Here is a 25,857-nt window from a genome sequence, read left to right on the forward strand (position 1 = left end):
CCTGCCATAACACGTTACTTTAATCCTTCAAATAATTCAAATAATCCTTCAGTAGGCCGTTGTTATGAGTGTGGAATGAGCATATACAACGTTAGCTTAGCCTGGTCGACCCAATCTCCATTCAGAAAACAAGCATTTAAAAAGGTTTTTCGCCTGCCGTCTTGTCTGCAGACTTGTCAAGCATTAATTCATGGTTTTTACTAAACGGTATCAGTATTTTGTTACTTCGGCATCATTTAGAAACGTGTATTACAATTTAATCACGGTAAAATATGTTCATTTTGTTTTAGTTGTAGCTCCCGAGCCAGCGCGTCTTGTTTGAATGATGCGAGTAAACACAGCTGGCAGCAGCGGTGAAACTCAAGCGATTAGAGCGAAGTCGCGTCCGGTGTGAACGCAGCATTACAACTACCCCTGATAGATCTCGCGAGAATGTGTATAAATATAGATACATTTTCATAACAAAACAATGGGGTTGCTATAGCAATGGTAAATCATTGTTAATAATTATTGTGAGGAATAATTAACATTAACATGTGATCAGACAGTCCTTCACATACAGTAAATTAATATGTATTCTGATTATTATTAATAATAATATTATCATTAAAGGTGAACCGTGCAATTATGTTATTCAGGAAGTTTGTATCAAACAAGTAGCCCTTCGTATTACTCAGTACCTTTGAAGTAGCCCTCGGTGACAAAAAGGTTGGTGACCCCTGCTCTAGAGACACCGATATATCTATGGTGACACCGGTCTCTATTTGACAGGTCTCCATGCTGTGTGTGTCCGTCAGGAAACAAGCTGTTGACAAGTAGTTCCAGCAAACATCCACTGATAAACTGCGATGTTAACAACCTCATGATAACCTCATATGTTTTTAACTTAGGATCATACCTGTGTTTAGTCTAGAAAAAGGTAAATGTGTGCATTTTATTATAAAGTTGTGTATATTTACAGACTGTTGCAAAAACTAAGAAGCTTATAAACATCAGGTTTAAAACTAAAAGAGCTTTACAAAAAAGTAAAACAATTAAAGATGTTTGGAGTTTTATTTTAGTTATTAATTTTAATTTTTTGTCAAAGAGAAGCTGATTTGAAACCGTTGTTACATACACTTACGGCATTTCCTATTTCTGCCGGAGAGAGGGGAGTTTGTTCCAAAGCTTGCTGCTGTATTTACTCCCTCCATCTGACAGGAGGGAGCCTCGTTGAGCTGCGAGTGCCACGGAGTTCACTCCGTCACAGAGGGGTAGGGTGTAGGGCGTGGTTTGGGATTGGGCCACAAGGAGGAAAACATTTCAAAATGAAGGTGGAAAATGGCAACATAAACCCAAAACCATGACAATATTTTGTGTTTTCTCAGTCAAAAAAGCACAATTCTACCAAACGGATGAAGCAGCACTCATTGTTCCTGGATGTACAGTAACAAAGAAAGCCAAAAACAATCGAATCATTTATATTAAAAGCACTTTTACATTAATATTCACACCATGTGTCACATCATCAGCCCACACAGACATAATCTCCCCTCATCTCCATCACTTTGCTCACTCCAAGTGAAGTCCTCACAGCGGGCGGTCGCCTGTGTCTCTTCTCTCTGACAAAGCAGCCCCACAGAGAACCACATAACTGCGGTTTATCCCCATGGAAAGCAGAAGCACCAAGCTGTAGCTGTATTCAGTAAACCCACGCATGCTCCAAATCCCAAATGTGGATGTTACCCTGATAATCTAAATGTTGATATTAATTAAGCTCCAAGCCTGTTTTTCAGGTTTCAGGCTCGAAAATGACATTCCCAGAACAAATGAACATATCTTCCCTTCTAAAAGGGTTAAATTAATAATCTTTTTTCTCAAAGTAATGATAAACCTGTGAGTTGGATGTAGAAAAGTCAAAATCAATATAGATGTTTTTTTATTTTAAAGAAAATTCAGATTGAACATGGTAAAAAACTGTAAATTATAGTGTCCGTCCAAAATATATGTTGTACTTATAGTGAAAACTAACCTTGGATGATGGGTTAGTAGACTACAAGCTTTAGGAATCCAAGGTACAACATATAATAAATACCCCGTATCAAGATTGATGCAAAACAAGTGATATTTTACATTTTTAGACAGATTTAGCAAAAAAAAACCCTCTTCTGGAGCCATTTGGGTGGATTTTCCTTATCTCTGGCCCCCCTTCTTCGATTTTGACATTTGACGTCTCTATCTGACCGTTAGAGCCAATAGAATCAAAGGGAAATCGTCCCGCACACACTCATGTTAAAAAAAAAAGATGGTGTCTTTGCGCATTCAATCTCGCTACAAAGCGTAGGAATGGCCTGCTCTACTATCTTAAAACGGAATTGCAGTTTTATTGCTTATAGATTATCAGAACATTTCAAAGGGGACACAGCCACATTGGATATTAACCTATGGATTAACTACATCATCGTTGTTATCGTTTTAATGCCATTGAAGACCAGTTTTGACCAGACAAAACCAAGGTAAGCCATTTTAGCGTTGTAGGCTACGTAGCGCCACATGTTTTGATGTACGTTTTTGTTGATAACGTCGCGAGTTTGTATCTTTCAGTGTTGAGGTGGGCACAAGCGGCAAACTCTGGGGAACAGCCGGGACACCAATACGGAAGTGCAACACACACTGCAGTTCATACATGGGCCGCTAGGGACTGACTGCAGAAAGGAGCAATTTCCATAGACCCCCATCTTAAAATGCCCAACTTTACAGCAGAAAAAAACATGTTTCTACCCATGGATGCAATAAATATTATTATCGATATAGTTAGATTCCACCTTCATGATTATGAATCTGTGAGTGAATTGTTTTCTAACACAACCCTTTTATTTATATTAGGTCTTAAAGTTTTTGCATAAATTAGGGCGTGGTCACTTTGATGGACATGTACATGCCTCACTGTCAGCTAACAGCAACTTGTCCACTCTGCTAGGCTACAACCATAGAGGCTACAACGTTAGTTAGTCATAGTACTGTACTTGACCCTTTAGCTTTAGCCGTGTTCGTGGTGATTGTGCCTTTTAGGGAATATTGTTACAAATACCAGACAATTAAAATGTTGTGCTGTGCACTTTTTATCCAATATTTTCTTCTCAAAGCAGACAGTGTATGGTTTCTACCGCTGTGCCCTAGTAGTTGATGAATGTCCTTGAGGATGAGTGTGGAAATATGTTGCTCTTTGGAGAGGATCAGTGGATGTTTCACCTCCAAAGGCATTGCAACTTTGCTTAGCCTGCCTCCAACTCTTAGTAGTCAATCTTCCAAAATCGGATCCAGCTTGTAGATGGAACTGTGTCTGCTCACTGTTCCTGTTTCAGATGTTAAAGAAGTGATTTCATCCTTAAACCTATGCTGCTGACCGTAGGGTATTATAGCCAACTCAGCTTCCAAGAGATCTTTAGGTGTCAAGATGTGACTCTCCGGGTTGACTTTGGGTTCCAGTCTTTTCACTTGACCAGCTTGTGCAGAGGGATTCAAATCCTTTCTTTTACGACTCAACTCCAACAGAATTGCCTTCAGCCTGAGAAACCAGGCCACCGACACTTTGAGCCTTTTCCAGTCTGAGAAGTAAGTCATGAGCTGGTCTGTTATCAAGTGATTCATTGACTATGATATTAACCGAGGTATCTTTTCTGACTTCTGGGTCATCCAAATCCAATATGACATCACCGCCATAATATGTAGGCCATTCCTCTTCAGATTTTACAAGCAACGTGGGACCCTCAAGCCAACTGCGGCCCTTCAGAAAGTCAGGGATCTTCATTCCTCTGGATGCAGCATCAGCTGGGTTGTCTTTGGTTCCTACATGCTTCCATTGACATGGTGTTGAAACCTCTCTTATGGTTGTGATCCTATTTGCCATATATAGCATGTCAGAGTAGTGTGCCTTAACATGATTAGTTAAAGTTAGCTTAGTTTAATTAATGATGGTGTAGAGGCTAAGCCAACGCTTTTAGCCTCTGAGGATCCGCTTTGTGGGTGTAATTGACGAACACAAAGTTTGCTGCCGAATAAAAGTCAGAAACAAAGTTTCCAGTTCGAAACAGTCCATTTATTTCCATTTGTACTGGTTTCCATTTTTACTTTCTTCTTTCCATATTCACCACACGATATTACCGAAACTTTACACAATACCTTTGCTTTTCTTGTAATCCCGTTGTAATCTTATTTGGAGCAGGCGAGATTAGACTCTGACGTCGCTGTCAAGCGTTAGTGGCCGACTCCGCCTACTAAGGGCTTCTCGGCAACTCTGCAGAATCCTATGGGTGACGTCACTGACACTACGTCCATTTATACAGTCTATGGGTGGGCACCCTTATATTCTGTGTCTTTACGATCATAAACTATGTGTTGGATGTGCAGCTGATAAGTAATAAGGGAGCTAGGAGTGATTTTCGGTGCAGTAAAAGGTTAGCATTTTCCCCTCGGGGCTAATTCAGAGGCTCACTGTTAGCATTGTGTGTTTTTTTTGAAAAAAAAAATGAAAAAGATCAGTTAAGTGAGTTTTTTCCCGTTATATGGATATCAAATATCCATAGTTTATTAAATATTAAGGTTACTTAGACGTTGTTTCCTGCAAATGACGTGATTTCTGCCCCGGAACCGGGTCCGTGGGGCTTAAGAGGTTTTAAGTGCAGGCATGGACTTTTATTTTTGACTCATCGATATAGTTTGAACTTCAGCCTTTACGTGGGTAAGAGGAATTTAAATGGTTTGGTTTTAATACAAGTGGAAGCAGCAGAGTTGAACAATATTTGGCACGTCTTTCCGTCCTGGGAGAAGGATCCCTCCTCTGTTGCTCTCCCTGAGGTTTCTCCCATGTTCCCCTTTAAACTGTGGGTTTTCTCCGGAAGTTTTTCCTTGTACAATGTGAGGGTCTAAGGACAGAGGGTGTCGTATTGTCACACTGATATTCTGTACAAACTGTGAAGTCCACTGAGACAAAAGTAACATTTGTGACATTGGGCTATATACATAAACATCGATTGATTGATTGAATACTTTATTATGTTAAAAGTAAGGAAAAGCAAATATAATGATTGATGTAGAGAACACTGATGATTACTTTTATTAGGTTTTAATTGATTAAAGAAGAAAGGGAAAGGAACAGGAAAGGAAAGGAACGGAATGGAAATGCCAGGAAAGGAAAGGAACAGGAAAGGAAAAGAAAAAAACAAGCAGAAGAGAGACACATAAAATAATTGTAAATCGATGGGAAAGGGCAATATAAAGCTGGGAATAAGGGAGGGACGCAAAGAGGAAGTACAAATTGAAAGATAAATGAATTCATAATTGAGAGAAGGGAAGACAGAAGTAAAAAAGAAAGTAAAGAAGGAAGTTAAGAAAAAGGAAAGGGAGAAAAAGGTATCTTGATTTGAAAGTCTAATATTCATCGGCAATAATCTCCAAACATCAGATAACTGCAGTGGATAAATAATGTATCCAAAACTGAAAATACCCAAGTAAAGTTATACCTTAAATATTGTACTAAATTCCATTAGTTGGGTAAATATATGCAGACCCGTACTGCTGGACGTCCTGCTGAGGGGGCCGCGGGGCCCTCCAGGGGTGTTTCTGGGCAGTGAATCGTGAGCTGCAAACAGACAGCACAGGCTGCACTCTGAATACTGGGGAGGGTCTGCTACAGCAAGACACATCAGGTAGATAGCAACAGAGGTGGGAAGTAGTGGAGTTCAAATACTTTGTTACTATACTTCAGTATATGTTTCTGGTATCAGTACTTTACTCCACTACTTATTTTTCTGACGACTTTTTAATTTGACTTCTTACATTTTGAACCCAATACCTGTACTTTCTACTTCTTACATTTGAACACAAATACCTGTACTTTCTACTTCTTACATGTTGAACACTAATACCTGTACTTTCTACTTCTTACATGTTGAACACAAATACCTGTACTTTCTACTTCTTACATGTTGAAAACTAATACCTGTACTTTCTACTTCTTACATGTTGAATACAAATACCTGTACTTTCTACTTCTTACATGTTGAACACTAATACCTGTACTTTCTACTTCTTACATGTTGAACACAAATACCTGTACTTTTTACTTCTTACATGTTGAACACAAATACCTGTACTTTCTACTTCTTACATGTTGAACACTAATACCTGTACTTTCTACTTCTTACATGTTGAACACAAATACCTGTACTTTCTACTTCTTACATGTTGAACACTAATACCTGTACTTTCTACTTCTTACATGTTGAACACAAATACCTGTACTTTCTACTTCTTACATTTTGAACCCAATACCTGTACTTTCTACTTCTTACATGTTGAACCCAAATACCTGTACTTTCTGCTTCTTACATGTTGAACACTAATACCTGTACTTTCTACTTCTTACATGTTGAACACAAATACCTGTACTTTCTACTTCATACATTTTGAACACTAATACCTGTACTTTTTACTTCTTACATGTTGAACACAAATACCTGTACTTTCTACTTCTTACATGTTGAACACAAATACCTGTACTTTCTACTTCTTACATGTTGAACACAAATACCTGTACTTTCTACTTCTTACATGTTGAACACAAATACCTGTACTTTCTACTTCTTACATTTTGAACACAAATACCTGTACTTTCTACTTCTTACATTTTGAACACAAATACCTGTACTTTCTACTTCTTACATTTTGAACACAAATACATGTACTTTCTACTTCTTATATTTTGGACACAAATACCTGTACTTTCTACGTCTTACATTTCCCAAACAGGCTGGTTCCTTTAGTTTGAATGTGTGTTTGGTGGCATGATCATTATTATATAGAGACATTGCGTGCCTGTTGATTTGAACACGATCCGTGTATCCATCATTTCCTGGTCTTCTCTAAAGAAGAGGGACCAATAAAGACGTTGTCATGTGTTGCCGTTTTTCAGCATGGAAACATTCATCAGCTAACAATGACATTATTGTTCTATTAATATAAAGGGAGGTTAGGTACTCTTTAAAACAGCTGCAAGTTATGGGTAGTTTTTACTTAAGTACATTTCAAAGCTCTCTTTACTTTTACTTGAGTCAATAAGTTTAGTCAGTACTTCTACTTTCACAAGAATATTTTTAAACTCGAGTATCTGTACTTCTACTTGAGTAAAGGATGTGTGCACTTTTGCCATCTCTGGATAGCACATTGATGCACACACACACACACACACACACACACACACACACACACACACACACACACACACACACACACACACACACACACACACACAAACACAAACACACACACACACACACACACACACACACACACACACACACACACACACACACACTCACACACACACACACACACACACACACACACACACACACACACACACACACACACACACACACACACACACATTTTATTATTTGTTAAAGATGGCTGGAGAGTGATAATATGGCTGCTCGGGACACTGACATAATTCATGAAGGGAGGGTGTCAAATTTCAACACAGGGAGGTGTGACGGTTTAGAGTTTGACCCTTTTATTACAGAGGAGAGCTGACCCTGTTCATTCAGGGTGACATATTGAGAAGTTTCACACGGCTCAGCATTCATATCTGCCTGAGAGCAGCCCAATGAGAATGATATAACTTAATTCCATAAGATCAGTATTTCATTTGTCTGATAATAATGACAATTTCTCTTGGGAAATAAACTTAGAATACCTATTTACTGACAAAAGAGGTCTTGGGAGTTCAGGTATTTGTGAAGTAAAGATGCCTTTGTGTGAAAATGCATAGTAATTACTTTAATATTACAAATCTGTACACTGTAAAATGTTTGGCTGTAAAATTACAGTAAATTACTGGCTACTAGTTGCACAGTAATTGACTGTAAATATTTCACAGTAATTTACTGTATATATTTTACAGTAAATTAGAATAAAAGTACAACTAAATACTGTGACTTTACAGTTGCCATGCCCATGGAATTACTGTGATATAGCAGTACAGAGTTGTGGTATTATGGTACCTTGCTGTACATAAATTACAGTAATTACCTGTATGTTCACACTATTACTGTAGAAGTAATGCAACACAGTAGCCAGTAATTTACTGTAAATATACAAATCTAAATAATACGATCATATATTGTCATTGATCATAAATTTGACTGGGATTGTACCATAACTACACAATTCAATCAGCTCAATCAACAAAGAAAAACAAAGAAAATACCCATTTTTACTTTTTATTACTCAATTGAAGTGCAAAGTACATTTCACAGTGTCTTTGAAATGTTGTTACGGCCCCAACCTCTACTCCGCGGTAGTGGCTCGTGCTGAGACCCGCAACATGAAAGAATACACACAATAACCGGTACTTGGTAACGAGAATTTATTGATAATCAGCCGTTTGCTCACAAGCGAAATGGGAAACAAAAAGAGGTCTGGAGGACTGGCCAAAAGGAACAAACAGAAGGAGGGAACCCGAGCCAGCCACACCACAGACCGTAGGACCCAGATCTTTCCCCAACCAGAAATCAAATATAAACCCTATGGGAAACAAAATAAAGCCGCGAAAACTGGACTACCAGGTCCTCCAGGCTAAACATAAACGCATCTGCAAAAATATGACCTACAGCTCAAAATGGCAAAGAGGTATTCTAAGGACAGTGTCTCCGGCGTTAGGATAGGCGAGAAATCCTTCTCCTCCATCTTCTCTTTATATATACACACGGCTGAGTGGAATTTGGAACACCTGGGCAGAGGCGGAGCCAGGGGCAGACCAGGTGCACCTGGGCAGAGGCGGAGCCAGGGAGACAGAATAGAAAACAAGGAGGGGAGCACTTAACACATGTCTACACAGGCATCCACTCAAAGTCAACCGTTTTTCTGTTGTTCTGTATGTGCTGACAAGGGGGTTTAAATTGCCATGCCTCTTTTGACTTTCGAGCCCGTCTCAGGATTAATGCCCAGGAAGCACCTGAAAACAATAAGCCAAGACAACAATTTCAATTTTACATAGATTTATATGTTGCATCGTTAATTTTAAGGCATGCAGCGGTGCCCCTTTCAGTTTAAGTAAAACCTGCATCAAAGAAAGAAATTAGTATTTAAAGCCAAGCAAGAGCGATAAAAGCAAGAAAATCACTTAATTTTTTGTGTTATCACAGAGGATGGTCTGAATACAGTATTTTACTGTGAAATTATACAGTAACATGTTGTGAAATCCTGGTAATCATTTATCCTGTACATTCACAGTAATGAACTGTGCCTGTATTGATTTCACTTTGAAATTCTAAATTACAGTGTTATATTGTGAACATTACAGGTAAAGACTGTAAAGTGGTAAAACAGTGATTTATTGTAAAATATTACAGCTAAATATTTTGAAATCATGGTCATATTTTACAGTGTAGTGTTTGATGGAAATGTAATCAAGTAAATGGGGAAGACCCTTGTTTTTAGCATTGGTACAGTAAGTACTTATATTTCTTACTTAAGTAAAAGTAGCAACTATTAGACTCAACAAAATCAATAGTACAACAGTTTTAAAACTAAATCTACTTAAAAAATGCTTTAAGTACTAATTTAAGAAGTATAAAATGGCTCCTTTAGCAAATAATGTTCTTAGGCCTACAGTATATGTATTACTATATTATACATTTTTTAAATTGTATTAATGCTGCTTTAACACGTAAAACAGATGTATATTCTTCTGTATTTATGAATGATTCCTCTATACCATAGCTTCTTATTTTAGAAGTTCATCATATGTTTTATTTGTAAAACCTTAATCTGTAAATAGTGATACCCGATGTCAGATGGGTAAAAATAACAACTTTGTCTAATATTTTGTCAAGTACTTTGTGAGGTGTGGACATTTTTCACAGTTTCAGAGGATGACCAATATTTTATGGACTTTACTCGAAAAAATAAATACATATTTCAAGTGACAGAATTGTTCTTTGTTATTGTTCTTTTAACTGTAACTGCAGTTGGTTAGGTCCGAGCTTCTACATATTAAACAGATAAAGTCTGTTTAATCATGCGTGCATAATCATATAATATGAAAATCAAATAATACGTTATCTAATGCGTATCAGAAGCATTTCATTATTTGCTATTCTTATCAGCTGAATTTATTTGTAGGTATATGATTATGTTAGTGCTGTGAAACTCCCATAGCCTCCAAAGCAAAATTAACTTAAATGATCCAAAAGACTAAGATCAATAAAACAGCAAATGATGCTACCAAGTTGTTTACATACATTTTCACTCGTTTTGTTCTTTAAGTTGTTTCCCATGTTGTGCCAAAATGCAAAGCTGCTGGTTTCATTCAGGTCAGTGTAGAGTCGGTTATTTTCCTCTCCAGTGTCGGGGTGAACAGCGTCTGTGAGCATTAGGAGGAGGGCTGAATGACATTTCAGGGAAAGCAGTCACCATGGAAACTAGATTATTTTTTAAGGAATGTTCTGCAGCCTGTCCTCGAGTCAGGCACGTCAGAAGCTGTTTGCTAACATTTGGGTGTGTTTATATTCATACCAAGCAGACGTGCATCTCAGAAAACTGCAGATGATCACTGCACCGTCTCATCTTCACCCCTCTCTGGCCCCCACCCTGACTCTTCAGGACCAGATCATCAGCTCCATGCAGCTCACATGTGTTTGTGATTCTCTAACCCCGCCTCCACCCATCTGTCTTCCTCCTGTCTCCATCAACTCCTGCCTCTCTTCTGTTGTTTTTTTTAAATACTGATGACTTCCTGTTGTCCTCCTGTCCCCGTCACTCTCTGAGAGCCTGATAGAAGCGCAGTGTCAGCAGAAGTGTTGCAGGCCAGCAGAGGACGGGCAGTGATTTATTTGACCATCCCAGCAGTTTTGAAACAGTCGCTCGGCTGGCTGTGAGCGAAGGAGCTTTGTCTCTGTCACCGTTTGGCAAACAGACACACTCGTGCATTTCCCACAGTGAGATGTACTGATTGTATCCATTCCTTCCTCCTGCCTTCCAGCACAACTCTGCAATACAATCTGAGGTTATGTCTGTGAATGTCCTTTGCATTCACAAGGTGGATTGTAATAGGCCTGGAACAATTACTTATGGAGTAAAGCCCCTTAAGGTCACTTACCGAGAACAAAGTGAAGCCCTACATATTTGATATTTCTAAAGCTCTATCTAAAAGTGCTTATATTATATCATTTGCGTCTGTTAAAATGTGGTATATAATCTGTATTTATGTTAATTGAGGCATTTACGTTTTTGTATGGAATATTTATCTGCTGATGATTGGGCTTGGCATTTGTTAATCAACATAAAAAGTTGTTTAGGAGTTTTTGCTGTTATTCTCCGATACAAAAAAAACACAATCCTTATTCAGTCATTACATTTAGAACAGCACTTTAACTGTAATGACTTAAATACATTTTCAAAGAGAGAAAATTATGTGTGAGTTTACCCTTTGATTCCGATTTTCTTTTAATCCACATTTTGATGAAAATTGGGCCAGTAGTCTTTCCCTAATCCTGCTGACATACAAACAAGCTCAAAACATAACCTCCTTGGTGGGGGAAATAAATAAAATATATCCAGGATGTTATTTGTATATAATAACTCATTATGTTACGCAAAAAAAGAAAATCAAAATATCCATATATGTGGAAGGTTTGGTTCATTTATTTCTATGTTTTAAGTGTTTAATCATGATCATCAAACACTTTGGTATATGGTAATTTGGCCTTGCATCTTCAAAGGTCAAATGAGTTCTCACAGGGATAAACACACAAGAAAACCCATGTACTGCATACATCTCAGGATGTGTAGCATTCCTCAGCAGACTGTTATTGTGCTGTCTCTCAAAGTCTGTGGCTGGCATCGCTTTCCTGTTTGTAGCACTCAAGAGTCCAAAGCTTGAAATACGCTTCACAAAACTCATTTACAAGACTACATTTTAAGGGCAATGCATGAAATGAGGCATTCAGTTAGAGCCCCAAACAGACACATTGTGAAGCTAGCAGTGTGAGCGTGTGGGATGGCGACCTTTACGTGACGCTAAAGATCACATTTGCATCTGATATAGAATTCTCCTTGTATCCCGGTCCTGCGGTTACAATGTTTGTAGTTTTCAACATTTGTGTGTATGTGGCTCTAACTCGCCCTTCAAGAGTTAAAGCCAGTCATTTATATGCTTCTGAGATGTTGTTGTACTATTATTTTTTTATTTGACAGCTGATATGAAAGGCAGTAGTCCAAAGAAAGACTAATATTGACACATTAGCCCGTTGAGTAAACATACTGGACAGCATTTTGGAATTCAAATCCTTGTTGGGATCACAGTGTTAATCTGTCCAGCTGACAGTCTTTCAGGCGCCTTGCCTCTCTCTGCTGAGAGTTAGATCGTTTCAGCTGTGGCGATGACAGTAAACAGGGCTTATGATGGGTGAAGGATGTCAGCTGTCCCCTGTTTACACTTCCTGCAGATTCTCCTGAGCTAGTTATGAGCAGCAGGCACAGGAAGAGAACCGGCCAGAGCTGTGGGAACCTTCTGGATCACAACTGCAGCACAAAACTGGCAAGCACTTGCTCTCTAATGCCCATCTGAATGGAGGATTCCAACACACTGATCTCAGATGTTTGATTCCTACCTGAAAAGTAATTATACAAGCCAACACTGAATGAAACATCTTTTTGATGGTAGAGTGAGTGTTTTATGTATTTTAATCATGATGCAGAGTTATTGAGGCTGATAGCAAGGATATTATGTTCACAGGGTTAAGAGTTTGCACCTCTCTCCGTCTGTCTGCTCTGATCCAGACGTCCTACATGCCAACCGCACTTAAATCTATCTGACAAGCCAAGTGCCACCAGTACCATGAATCATACCTGCATGATGTACTGCTGGGGCTCAGACAGAGGCGGGTGCGTATTGTGTGTTCTGTCATAGTCTCAAAAAGACTGTGAGATAGCTGAGCACGAGCGAAGATATTCCCTTTGCTGAAAGACCGAGGTCTCTGATACCCAAGTGAACTGACTATCACCGGCATATGGAAGCCGAGGGGGGTATACTACGAAGCAGGATTCTCGCTTAGCCGGCTAACTTCATGGAAAAATTGGGGTTTCCGGTCCTACGAAGCTGGTTCTCTTTTTAGCAGGCTAGATCTTCATGGTAACTTATGCTGTGCGGCTAACCTGGTCGGGACCAGAGGCCTGTACTACGAAGCTGGTTCAACCTAACCTAGATATGTTTGAGTTAGCCGGTTGGCCTAATCCAAAACATACGCGCTCTCGCTAAACTGTACTACGACAGGGGTTATCAAGTGGATCGCTCAAGCCAGCCGTGTCCTATCTAGTTAGGTGCGCGTTCACATGAAAGGGGTGGTATTTGGAGCATTCGACCAATCACAAACATGAAGAAGCATACTGACAGCGCAGCGTCATACTTCCTGAATGAAAAGTCAACTATAATATAACATATGAAGAACTTAAACTTTAAACATCCATGACTTAAACACTTTATCCAGGATAAAAGCCACATAGTTGCACCTGCAAGGTGAATACAGCTGGTAAAAGAAAAAGTGTTTGAATGCGTACATTAACAGGTTTATGATATCACTGCCCCGTCTAAGACACGAGTGGATCTGACTTGAATTACATTTGTCTTGAGTGTTTCGTCAACTTAATGTGTTGCTTAAAATAATACTTCTGCATACAGTATGTGACACTGTGAGTGTTGCACGGCCAGATTCGGCTCAGCTGACTCAGATAAGGAAATATATGATACATTATGATGTGATATTCCGCGGACTGTACTTAATGTTACTTTGATCTGGTTACTTATGTTGTTGCAGATATTTAAGTAAGCTTTCTTAAAGCTAATGTTATAATAGTCAGATTGCTCTGAAGATGGGAGGTGATGTTCTATTCATTTTCACGTTCACACAGTCGGTGATTTTGGCCGGCCGTGTTTCCTGCAACGGCAGTTTAAACTATTTCCTCCGCACACTGAGCTCTGATAGGTCAGCAGGCGTGGTGCTTTCGCTGAGTTGATCTCTTATCCTGGAACCTATCCTGCTTCGGTGCACAGACTAGGTTCCAGGATAAGTCACCATGGAGATCTAGCCCGCTAAAAAGTGAACCAGCTTCGTAGTACCGGAAATCCGAGGAGTTTTCTTGCTAAACAAAAATCCTGCTTCGTAGCCTAGTATACCCCCCAGGTTAGGTTGAACCAGCCTCGTAGTAGGCCTACAGGCCTCAGATCTGCTGTATGACATTTTTGGTTTATAAAAATGAAATATCTGCAGTGGAAGTTGCAATAATTAAAGTTGTTAAGCACAGAGTACAGCCAACAGCCAAGCATGTTATTTAGGGCGTGATAGCAGAGTCATTGACAGGAAACTGGGAAAAGGGGACCAATAAGTGCAGACTATGCTTTTCCGGGAGGGCGGGGCTATTGGGCAGCGTGAGCGGAATAGGGTTTTTAAACATATTCTACTAGTATCCACAATTACTTGCATAAACCTGAAAAGGTGTATTTTAGTGGACCTTTATGAGCAATTGAAGTTTGCAGGTTAAAAACAATCAAGGGAAAAAGGATTGTTGTTGTAATGCTCATTATGGCCACATGTGGCTTGAGTGTGCCACGACCTCATTTTGTAAATGTCACTCAAAGCATTCACGTTAACTTCGAGGTTCTTTCAATACATGTATCATGTGTTACGAGTAAATGGAGAAATATAAGCTCACCTGGAAGAACAAGTGAATGTTTTAGAACACGAGGTAGTGTTGCATTGCAGTGTCTTGTGTCCCAAATGAGTATCACAACAACAAACACCTGTTCAATAAACAAAAAGGTAAACAAAGGGAAATGAGAAAGACTTTTCTAGCTAACTTTTTTTCACCTGTTCCTTATTCACAGAAAATGTAGATCAGTGTTTGAAGTGGATTGCGGCCGGGCTACCTCATTAAATGCAGAAATGATATTTCACCCGTCTCTGTCTCTGTGAAGGCAGAGCGGGATGCGTGTTGTCAGATCGACTCAGTGTTCACTTTCTGTCTGCTCTCGGTGAGACTTGAAGCTGCTGCTCTTCAGATCTCTGAGTATTTAGCGTGTTGAGTGCTGTGGAGGCTCTCCTGGGGGGTTGGCTGCAGAGTACACAGCCCTTCAGCCTCCTTCTCACATGCTTTCTTCTCTCCTCTTGTCTCTCTTGCTCGCTCCCTCTTCATCACTTAGTCATCAGGATGTGCATCAGCTCTCTGCCTCGGGAGGCTAAAAATGGCTACCACCTCTGAGTAGCTGAGAGCTACACGGTACTTCAGCTTCTAGCATCAAGGAGTAAAGATGCAGCTGCTCAGAAATAGTCGGTCCAGGTTCACTGTCAGTGGAGGAACATGTCCTGTAAACTAAACGGCCTTTATCCGGAGACATGTGTCTCTTTGGATCTGGGCTCTTTACAGCTAACAAGGCAGAATCCTCTCTATTTCATTAGGGTTAGCATTCAATGGCATTGATTTTACACGGAGACAACAACAACAACAACAACAACAACAACAACAACTTGTGTTTGTGTTCCAGGGAAGGGTCCATCAACTAGTTACAAAGAGAGGATTAATGACTTAGTTATTCGGTTACTAACTGAATAACTAAGCCTGCATCAATAGATGAAAATGAATACTCTCTTTCTCTGCTAGACATCTTATTAATTTCTGGGCTAAGCTTGTTTCTGCAACTTCCTACCCTGTAATGGAACCATTATCAATATGTTTTGGACTCAAGCCCATTGGTTACAACTGAATAAATGTAACTTAAACAGGAGTAAATGCAACTGTTGGGGACTATATGTGGATGAATCGAAATAGGATGCCTTACCCAGTGTGTATGTGGGATTGAACCAACATTTGGCCATGGTAATGAAGGAACATGTCAACGAGAGAGACTGAGTGGCTCATTGATGTCTTTTGAATGTTTCCTGGATAGGACTACATGTGCACTGAGGCATTTTTGAAATAAGTTAAAAGAGTGTTTTGGTAGAAAACTGCACTCTAAAATGTAACCAAAGTTATTTTTAAAATACCCTTTGTGTTCAGTTTAATATATAATGCTTTCAGTAAAAGCACGTTGGTAAAAATGTCCTCGATTGTTTTAATTTAACGATTAAAAGTAGAATTGAATGCACTGTAGTTTCTGTTTTTTTCTTGTCGCAGCGGAAAATATATATAACTTTTTAGATAAAATATGAGTAATTCGATACATTCATTGCTTGTTTAAGTCTTTAGAGGACATTTGCTGACAATACAAAAACGAAAATGATGGGCGTGGCAGTAATATAATTGTGTACAGTGTAACAGCTGGATTTATGCCCTGTTTTATTGTGCCTAGCCGCACATGGACCTTACTGTCTTCTTCAAATATGAATCCTGAACCGTTTCCCCGGTCGCTCTCTCCCGCTCTGCTGATATGTAAGTGAAGGAGTTTGAAATAAAACACAACAGAGCCAGAGTATGTCTCTGCTCTCTGAAATCACCCCCCTGACAAATAAAGAGTAATTAAATCTGAATCGCCTTGCACGACGTTTCAAAGCACTAAAGGGTCGTTGACTGATTTAGCAATCTGGCTTTTTCCACTACTTCCACCCACTCTGCTTCATGTGGCATCATATTGTGCTTTTTATGGACACTCTGACACGGACCACTGCTTTTATTTGAGAGTAAAACTCAACAGTTAGGGACTCCATGTTCCACAAACCCCCTGAGCTGGCCAGTTAACCTTGCATGTCACTGTTAAATGTGCATGTTTTTGTGTCTGTTTCCCTATTGTCTTTCTATATTCAGCCAGCCGGCCTCCTACACAACAATGTTCAAACTCTGTCCAATTACACTAAGAGCCTGATACTCACTGAGCCAGTTGCACCAGCTTTCAGAGGATCAGTGTTTGTGTGTGTGTGTGTGTGTGTGTGTGTGTGTGTGTGTGTGTGTGTGTGTGTGTGTGTGTGTGTGTGTGTGTGTGTGTGTGTGTGTGTGTGTGTGTGTGTGTGTGTGTGTGTGCGTGCTGGGTGGCACTGCTGTTGGCAGGAATCAGTGTGAGAGATTTACAGCTGAAGGCATGGCTGTACGTCCAATCTGTTTCCGTGGTAACCGTTGCAGAATAAGATGAAACAAATAAAATCATCCGCAGCTGAAAAATACCCATAAAATTGGACAGCACTCACACATAGAGGACGATTCAAGCCTTCAAAGTCTGAAAATAGGCAGTGCTGAAACAGATTGAGGCTCAGAGCGGCAGAATGAAAAAGAAATGGAGCCTGAGGAAAGAAACTCAACAGAGGAATCCACACCCTCTGGGGCTTCAGAGGCAGAACTAGAGTGTGTAAATATTGTAGGTAAACTGAATTAATTATGTATCATTATTTTACTTTGATCTCAGTTTGAATTAAATCACAGAATGTGTTGTTTTGGAGGTAAATCGTGCTGAATGAATGATGCGTTCAGGGCACATGAGAGGTGTTGATCATAGTCAGCCAGAGACCTCTTTAAGTGTCTTTTAGAACGTTTTATTGGATTTTATGTCTTTGACTTGAGTTCTGGGTTACATGTTACAAAATGGTGTGGTTGAGAATAGATCTTTTTGCCTCGTGGTTTAAGGACTGTGTTCAGTTGCATGTCAGCATATTTGCTTCTGGTATTTTGTTTTCTTTTTTGTTAGCTAATTGGTCGAAAATGCAAAAAGATAATTTCATTCTGAACTATTTCAAGTTTTATAGTATAAATACCAACTTAAGAAATATATGACCAACATGTTTGCTCTGTGGATTTTAGAAAAAGTCTGCTTGTAAAAACTATAAACCTTTTCAATACAGTACGTTTTACAATGGTTATGTTAATTCTAAAGTAAAAATAATGTGGGAAATATTAAAAAAAAAAACTACCATACCAAATCATAGTGAACATGAACAACAAACATATCAACAGACCCACAAGTTGGCATCACAACAAACTTAATTATATACTGTAAAGTCTTAACTAACCGTATTAACTATCCAAGAGGGAGAACAATATACTTCTGAAAAATATAAACCAAATGTAATAAATGCACACAATTAGCACGCATATACTATATCTTTATTTGCATATTACTCTCACAGTAATGTCATTTATTCAATTGAAAAAGCCATAACATATGCCTCTGTTTGGGTAAAGGTCATACATCAACAAATGCATTTCTAGCCTGGTTTTCTGAGCAGAGTGCATCATTGTGTGCTGCGTAAATTATACACAGCTATTATATTACAGAGCATTTGATTTGGAGCAGAAACATTATTGCAAGCTATAAATCAAACATGTGAATATCGCAAAATAGAAATATGAGCTCTCCTGAGAAATCATGAGCTATTCTATAATGCATTGGAAATGATACGATGTAAAACCTACTTATATAAGATTAGAGTCCTTTTATTGTTGTAATTTAATTCCTTCCATATGCCATAAACAGGCTTGGGGAGTAACATGATTATGTAATCAGGATACAAGATTTACAGTTATATACAAATATGTAATCAGATTACTGTTACATTTCTAAAATTGAGAATAACTAGCAGGATTACAGTGTTATTTAAAACCTAAAAAGAGCACATAGTGTTTGTTGTAAAGGATCAGATTGTATTTCTTTTTATTTCAGAAGGTGAACCTATATGTCCATAGAATAGTGCGTGTGAGCTTAACTGTGTGTATTAAACTAAAACGGAGCATTTTTACGTCAGCTCAGATTTTATTTCTGCTTTTTTTAAACTGTAGGATGTGCTCATGTGTTTAATTGTTGGTGTATAGGCTACTGCCTGAATATGCTTCATGAAAGGCAGGTCTTCCTATAAATAAAATAGTTGTTCATACTAAATATCTTGGTTTCTTATTTTCTAAGGTTACATTGTTCTCTTGTCTTACATACTACATTAAAAAATCTTATTGTTATTTATTTTATCTTTTATTTATTTGCATTGCATTTGATATTGAGGTAATCAAAACGTACCGTAAAGTAATCATTTAAAAAATAAAAAAATTAACTTTTTTACGTTTTTAAAGTAACCTTCCTGTCCTGACCCTGGTCATATAAGTGTTAGGCCTGTGCTCATGTTCTGCCTGTGTGTAACTCTGTGTCCTGCAGATGGCGCTCCGCTGAGTGAGCTGTCTTGGTCCTCGTCCCTGGCTGTGGTCGCCATCTCCCTGTCCGGCCTCTTCTTCTTCGTCTTCCTCATGCTGGCCTGCCTCTGCTGCAAGAAAAGCAAAACCGGCTTCAAGGTGAGCCTCTCCTTGGAGCTCTCCTCAGCCTCTACATCAAACATGAAAGAAATATGAGGGATAGAGACACACCTCATACACACACTCATTCAATCATTTGATGTTTTTATGGAGTATTGCATGGAGATACGTACTTTATCTCTGTCTTTGCCCATGAATGTTATTGACCCGCACACAGAGCGTTCCTCTCAGCCTGTCATTAGACTTCCATTAGATTGAGTACACAAGTTTTCCAGCCATTGGTGATGTTGATGGGAAGTAGATAAAATGGCAGATAAAGGTGGTGAGGTTGTGTTTATGTAGCGGCAGGAGACCCTTCTGTGTAATTGATGTAGACCCCATTTGTGAACAGCATGCAGAAATGGGTCAGGGCCCGGATAAAATGGGACAGGGAGCAAGGAATGTAGTGAATGTGTTTCTGTGGGTAGGTTGGAGGAATTGAGGGAATGTGCATTTCATTGCAGAAATGTTTAGTATATCTGTGACTGCTTTCCTTCTGTGGGTCGGCTGTGTGTTCCTGTTGATTCACCTAAACATATTATATTGTGGCGTTTTCGAGCATAAAAACTATTTATGTTATAATCATTTTTCACTAAATCCCATTTTTTAAACATGGTTGCTTTAAAAAAGAACTCTGAAACATTTCCCTGTAAAACATTTGTGCATAGATTTTTGGATCATTTTGAAACTTGCCTTATTACTAGTCTTCTTCCACTCTGCCATTTGGTGCAGTGTTTCTTGGTCTATTATCACTAGCATAGCTGAATAACTTGATACTGAGGAATGTCATATAGCTTGCCTCACATTTACTTGCTCAGTTGGCAGGAATGCGTATCCCATAATCTCTGCAAGCTTGTACCCACCACTAGTGGTCCAAATCAGCATAGTCCATACTACTTTTATATTAGGTGATTGACAGAAAAAGTGTTTTCTCACAGCCGCAGGATGCTTTGAGCTAAATGCTAACAACAACATGCTATCACGCTTACAATGACAACCACCAACAACGACACACTGCAATTTGTTTCCCAGTAACTTGAGTTGTTCCCAACATTTTCCAGAACTGAGGAAAATAACTAAAAATAAAATGTAACGGACAACCTGCATAGCTAGCAGGGAATGCTAAAGTGCTATCTCCTTCCTGTTTTTGCTACAACTCACTTCCTTATAGCCATATATCAAATATTAATTCTCCATTTCCCTTAGTTTTGAACTGTTGGTTGGGTATGAGGTTACATTTTATGTTTGAAAAAAATCATATCCTCAACAAACCCCTGCTATGATGATATTCCTGCACAACAATTAAATTACAACTGTCATTTTGATATTTAGGTCACAACGTAATGTAAGCAATTAACGTATCCGGGTCGAATCGATAATGGTAAATTGCAGAAGTGTTTCTGCCGCATTGACACTGTGATGAGAAATAAAAAATGAGACCTGTCAGACAACTTTTATACTGAGTCAAAGACATACTGTATAAAACAGTTTTAATAATGAGGTATGCCTTTGGGTGCATCTCAATCATCTCTTCTCCCTTTATTCATCCTCAGCCTTTCTCCATTCCTCAATTTTCTCTCCACTTTGAATGTCTGCAGAAGCACAGAGCTGTACTGATTTCAGAGGCCATGTTGCGTAACATCCTGTCCTCTCTTGTGTGTGTGAATACATCTGCATCTTGCATTTCTGGATGCCTATTCCTCACATACAGTTTGTATAACGTGAATGATGCCTGGTTTGTGTCTTTGGCACGTTGGACCACCCAGTTCGGACCTGTTGGGGTGTGTCCGGGGAAAGGGCCAGGGTTTGGAGGGAGGGGGAGAGAAAGGGTGAGAGGGCGTGAGGAAGGGCATACCCATGAGGCCACAGTGCATCCGGCCTCAAGGCCCCATCTGGAATCAGACACAGCCTCTCCCAGAGCAGGAAGAGGGAATTTTAGAAAAGAGAAAAAACTTCAAGAGGAGACGAGAGTGAAAAGATTCTCTGTGTTTTACTGAAGGAGAGATGAGAAAACATCCTCCAGAGATCCTTTCAGTTGGAACGGGCTAGTTTCTGGGTTTTGACTTTGTTTTAGTTTTAAAAGTTTGCAGTAAAAAGTTTGCATTGAAAGCCTTTTCTGATTTCTATGATTGAATATTCTGAAAATATGTTCAAATGAAAGTCATCTTATTTGCAAATTCTTTTTACATTTTAAGGAATAGCTCAACATTTAAGAATACCTGTCTTCTTATCTAACCCCTGCAAAAGAGCAGATAACTTAAGAACACTTTTCAAATTTCAAAGTAATCCTTTAAAGAAATAACTATTGTAGTTGGAAGTTTTCAGTATGGTTTAGGGAGAATGAAACTCCCAAAACTACGATGGCCAACTCATGTTACAACGGCCTAAACACTTACATTAGAATAAACTCTCAACTTTCATCTGTCACTGGAAACTAACCTTAAATCTAAGTTTTATTGGCTTATTTTAACAATGTGATCACATGGCTCCTTCCGATATTATTGCAGATCTGCTGTTAGCTAGCTAGCTCACGCAGCTAACCTAGTCAATTCAAATATACTGGTAAAACATTTAAAAACAGGCTAACTCTGCCAATAGTGACAGTTGGCCAACTTTATAATCCTGAACATCAACAAGCGCTCCAGTCCCAGCTGTGTTCGTCACTTTTTAGTGTCCCCTTTACTGTAGTTTTTTGTAGTGTTTTGTTTATACAGTAAATACTGCTGAGTTGTCAAGTCAGTCAGTGAATATGTTTCTTCATTTGCATATATTTTTGGCACATTTGTGTTTTTTAACTTGCATCGCTTTTTGCAAGTGCAGCGCCTTTGTTCTAATGTAAGTGTTTAAGGCCGTTTGCCACTTTCGGCCACCGTGCAAAAGGGCAAGATAATATGTTAAAATACCTTAAGAAAACATGGATCTGACCTTCAACAAAAAAGAAGCGGAATTAGTTCAATATTTGGGACAACAATTCGTTTTTTAAGGATCATTTGTAGTGGTTATTTAGTGATCAATTTAGGATTACTCATTCTATGCGCATTCTGATTTGTTATGAACAGTTAAACAAGCCTAATGAATGTAAAGCTCCATAACTTTTCAGGTTAAGGCATATAATTATGAAGGTGGAGGTCAGGTTCAGAGGTCATGAATTAAAGCAGATTGAGGATGATAAGTGTTATCTAAAAAATGTGTGTGTGTGTGTGTTGTCCATATTGCTGTGGAAGGGGACTGCCCTGCAGATGTTCTTTGGCTTTTGGGAGAGAGAGAAAGAGAGAGGAAGAGAGGGGGAATGATGTCACATGTATAGTATGTGAACCCCCCCACTCCTCCTCCCCCCATCCTCCCACTTGTATTTTTTTGTCCCTCACATTTTTGTGGGGGCTCAATTTCTCTCCTCCTCTCCCTCAAGAGAAAACCCCATCCGCTCTGGCCTGCGAGCTGGGAGATAGCGCTCCTCCTCCTCCTCCTCCTCCTCCTCCTCCTCCTCCTCCTCCTCCTTCCTCCCCCCTGCTACTCCTTTTCTCCATCCCTCCATCCCTATCAGTCCTGGGGACAGTCAGTGGTCAGCTCTCTTCCTCCTCTTCCTCCTCTCCTGGACTCAACAATGAGACTCTCTCTGCAGAGATGATGCCTCTTTCTGCAGCCGCTCTCCCTGGCACCACCACCCTCCTGCTGCCCTGCTCCCATCACACAAATAGGAACCCTGAGTGTGTGTGTGTGTGTTTTATGGTTGTGTGAGAGAGAAAGATAGAGACAGACATGCTGAAAACTAAGCTGAGGGTCTTGCCATCCCACCCTGTGGACTCTGAGGAAAGGTAAGATAACTGGGGGTCACAGAAAAACTAAGGCTCATGCATCAGGGAAATCAAATTATTTTGGAAATAGGACTAATCAAATGTTGATCTGTAAAAATGTAAGAAAGTGATTTTGTTTGCCTATCACTATTTAATATCTGTTCATTTGTTTACTTTTCTTCAGTTTAAAGACCTTTTTTTATTGAGTTGTGAAAAAAATGTATAAATTAATGATTGGATTATATTATATTATATTTAATTTGTTTTGTTTCATTGCAGCAGCATGTTCACGAGGCATTGCACATTTAAAAATAATACAAAATAAAAACGAATTGTATACATAGACTATCTATCGAATACAGAATTCCCAATTTAAAATATACAGAATAAATTGAAATACTCTGTTATAGACCAACCCATTACTACACATATATAAACATAGGATACTGTACATTATAACTATGAGTTTGCAAAGTAGTTGCAGTTTTTAAATGAACAATGAAATGTAATGAAGTTCAGTTTTATCAAACAAAAGTGCCAAACTTCTCCTGTTTTAACTTCCCAAATTAGTATTTTGTCTCAAATTGTAATGTGTGTGTGTGTGTGTGTGTGTGTGTGTGTGTGTGTGTGTGTGTGTGTGTGTGTGTGTGTGTGTGTGTGTGTGTGTGTGTGTGTCGATGTGAGTAAAACCACATGTTGAATTGGAGGGCGAGCAGGGCCGTGTGAAGATTTGGATCTGAGGCGGAGGGAGGGGGGGGTTGCAGATTGCACGTGTGTGTACTGTGTATGTGCTCGCGTTCTTGGGGGACAGGATGAAGTGAGAGATTGAGGTGTGTGTGTGTGTGTGTGTGTGTGTGTGTGTGTGGGTGTGTGGTGTGTGTGTGTGTGTGTGTGTGTGTGTGTGTGTGTGTGTGTGTGTGTGTGTGTGTGTGTGTGTGTGTGTGTGTGTGTGTGTGTGTGTGTGTGTGTGTGTGTGTGTGTGTGTGTGTGTGTGTGTGTGTGTGTGTGTGTGAGTGTGTGTTGCAGAGGGCTGCAGCAGGTCACATATTTCCAGTGTTGGGACCCCACTGCTTTCCAGCTTCTAACTAAGAGACTTTTATTCTAACATCCGGTCGGTGGATGCAGCCAAATCCCCCCCCCCCCCCCCCTTCTGCTGCATCCTGTGATGTGTCCCTGCGTTCCTAAGGCAGAATGAACCCTTCACACTCACACTCTGACAAAAAACACCATAATGTTCTGGCATTTATATATTTCTTTTTTGTTCTCATTATTAATCTTCTCCATATCACCACTCCAGAAGTAATTATCGTTTTTCATCTGGGGAAAGTTGCTCCACCCAATGATGTTGATCCATTAAAAGGTAGAAAATACAGGTTTGGTAAGGAAAATGAGCAAAAGAGAGAAAAAAAAACATGAATGCATTTAAATGTTTGAACCATCTTTTCTCATACAAAAGAAATCCTCTTATTTATGTTACCTTTTTTGACACGTTCAATTTAATTTGGAACGTTTCTTTATGTTTTTTTATGCAACTTCTTAGTAGTTTCTTCCAAAGTGACTCATTACCCTTTATACATTTAAAAATCTTTATTCAAAGTTATCAGTGTGATGAGGCTATCACAGTCTCTTGTAAAACCCTAATTTGCTGATCAGAGTTGTTAAGACCTATTCATAAATATTTTCTTGGTGCAGCTTTTGGCCTTTGAAGGTCAAAGTTGGATCAGGGTACAGCTTTAAGAAGTGCCGTCAAATACATACAATTGTGAATATTCTTATTCTGTTGATATTTAATTGTTTTAAATTAAAATATATGACATTGCGTGAGAGTGATTCACTGCAGGCTGTGAATGCGTCCAGAAAGCATCCCAGTGCTGAAATCCATCAGGCTTAATTGCGGCGTGGAGGATTGAGAAACATGTAATCTTAGCATAAATAATCTTTGGGGCTTTGTTTATGTTATGGTGCTCCACTGAGCCTGCAGCGAGCCAGGACAGCTTGCATCAGTTTATCTCAGCTCTTCTTCAACGGTCAAGCCAAAAAATCAGCCATCAGTGGTGGAGTTTTTCATTTCTACATGAACATTGATGCAGTCAAATATTACATATTGCATGGAGTAGATTTGCTATGATCTACAATGCCTCTACAGGCAGATTATGTCATGTTTGTGAATTTTTCCTCCTCACATGTCCTCACATTTTGAGCCTTCAAATTACTAGTTGCCATTCTAATGCAAGCAACCTGTTCCGTGCATCTGTTTCCAGGAATTCAAGAATGGGGAGGGGGAGGAGTACCATGCAGACATGTCCACCTTGGCCTCGTCGGCCTCCCAGGGCAGCCCGGACGTCTACATCCTGCCGCTCACCGAGGTGTCCCTGCCGCTGTCAAAGCAGCCTGCTCGATCAGGTGGGTGGAGCTTCACTTTGGTTCTGATCATTTTAACATTTAGGGCTCCATCTACTTCAAACAAACTCATAAGGTGCAGCCAAAGTAAAATTAAAATAAACGTGAGCATGTGAGATTAAAACATTTTTTAGAAAATCAGGCTGTAGTTTTGGTGAAAGAAGAAGAAAATCACACAATAACAATAGTTTTCTATTTGCAAGGGTGCAGATTAAAGAGGCCCTTTTATGCTTTTTAGGTTTTCCCTTTCTTGTAGTGTGTTCTATAGGTTCTTGTGCATGTAAATGGTCTGCTAAGGCTACAATCCCAAAATTCCCTCCAGAGGGAGTTTCTAGTAGTGCTATAACTATGTTACATTCGCATTGCT

General features: G+C 39.3%; 1 protein-coding gene across 4 annotated transcripts in view; it reads left to right on the forward strand.

Moving 5' to 3' along the window:
• aatkb (apoptosis-associated tyrosine kinase b) overlaps nt 1-25,857 on the forward strand; it is a gene marked incomplete at its 5' end in the record, with an annotated part of 86,732 nt that overhangs the window by 39,780 nt on the left and 21,095 nt on the right. The window contains 2 exons of one of the 4 annotated variants that reach the window (XM_079660872.1): nt 19,163-19,296; nt 25,352-25,493. In XM_079660872.1, coding sequence (XP_079516998.1) covers nt 19,163-19,296; nt 25,352-25,493 — 276 coding nt within the window. The other 3 variants (XM_079660873.1, XM_079660874.1, XM_079660875.1) reach the window with 3 other exon arrangements.

This window comes from Notothenia rossii (genome assembly GCF_949606895.1).
Source record: "Notothenia rossii genome assembly, chromosome: 11".
NCBI classification, from domain to species: Eukaryota; Metazoa; Chordata; class Actinopteri; order Perciformes; family Nototheniidae; genus Notothenia; species Notothenia rossii.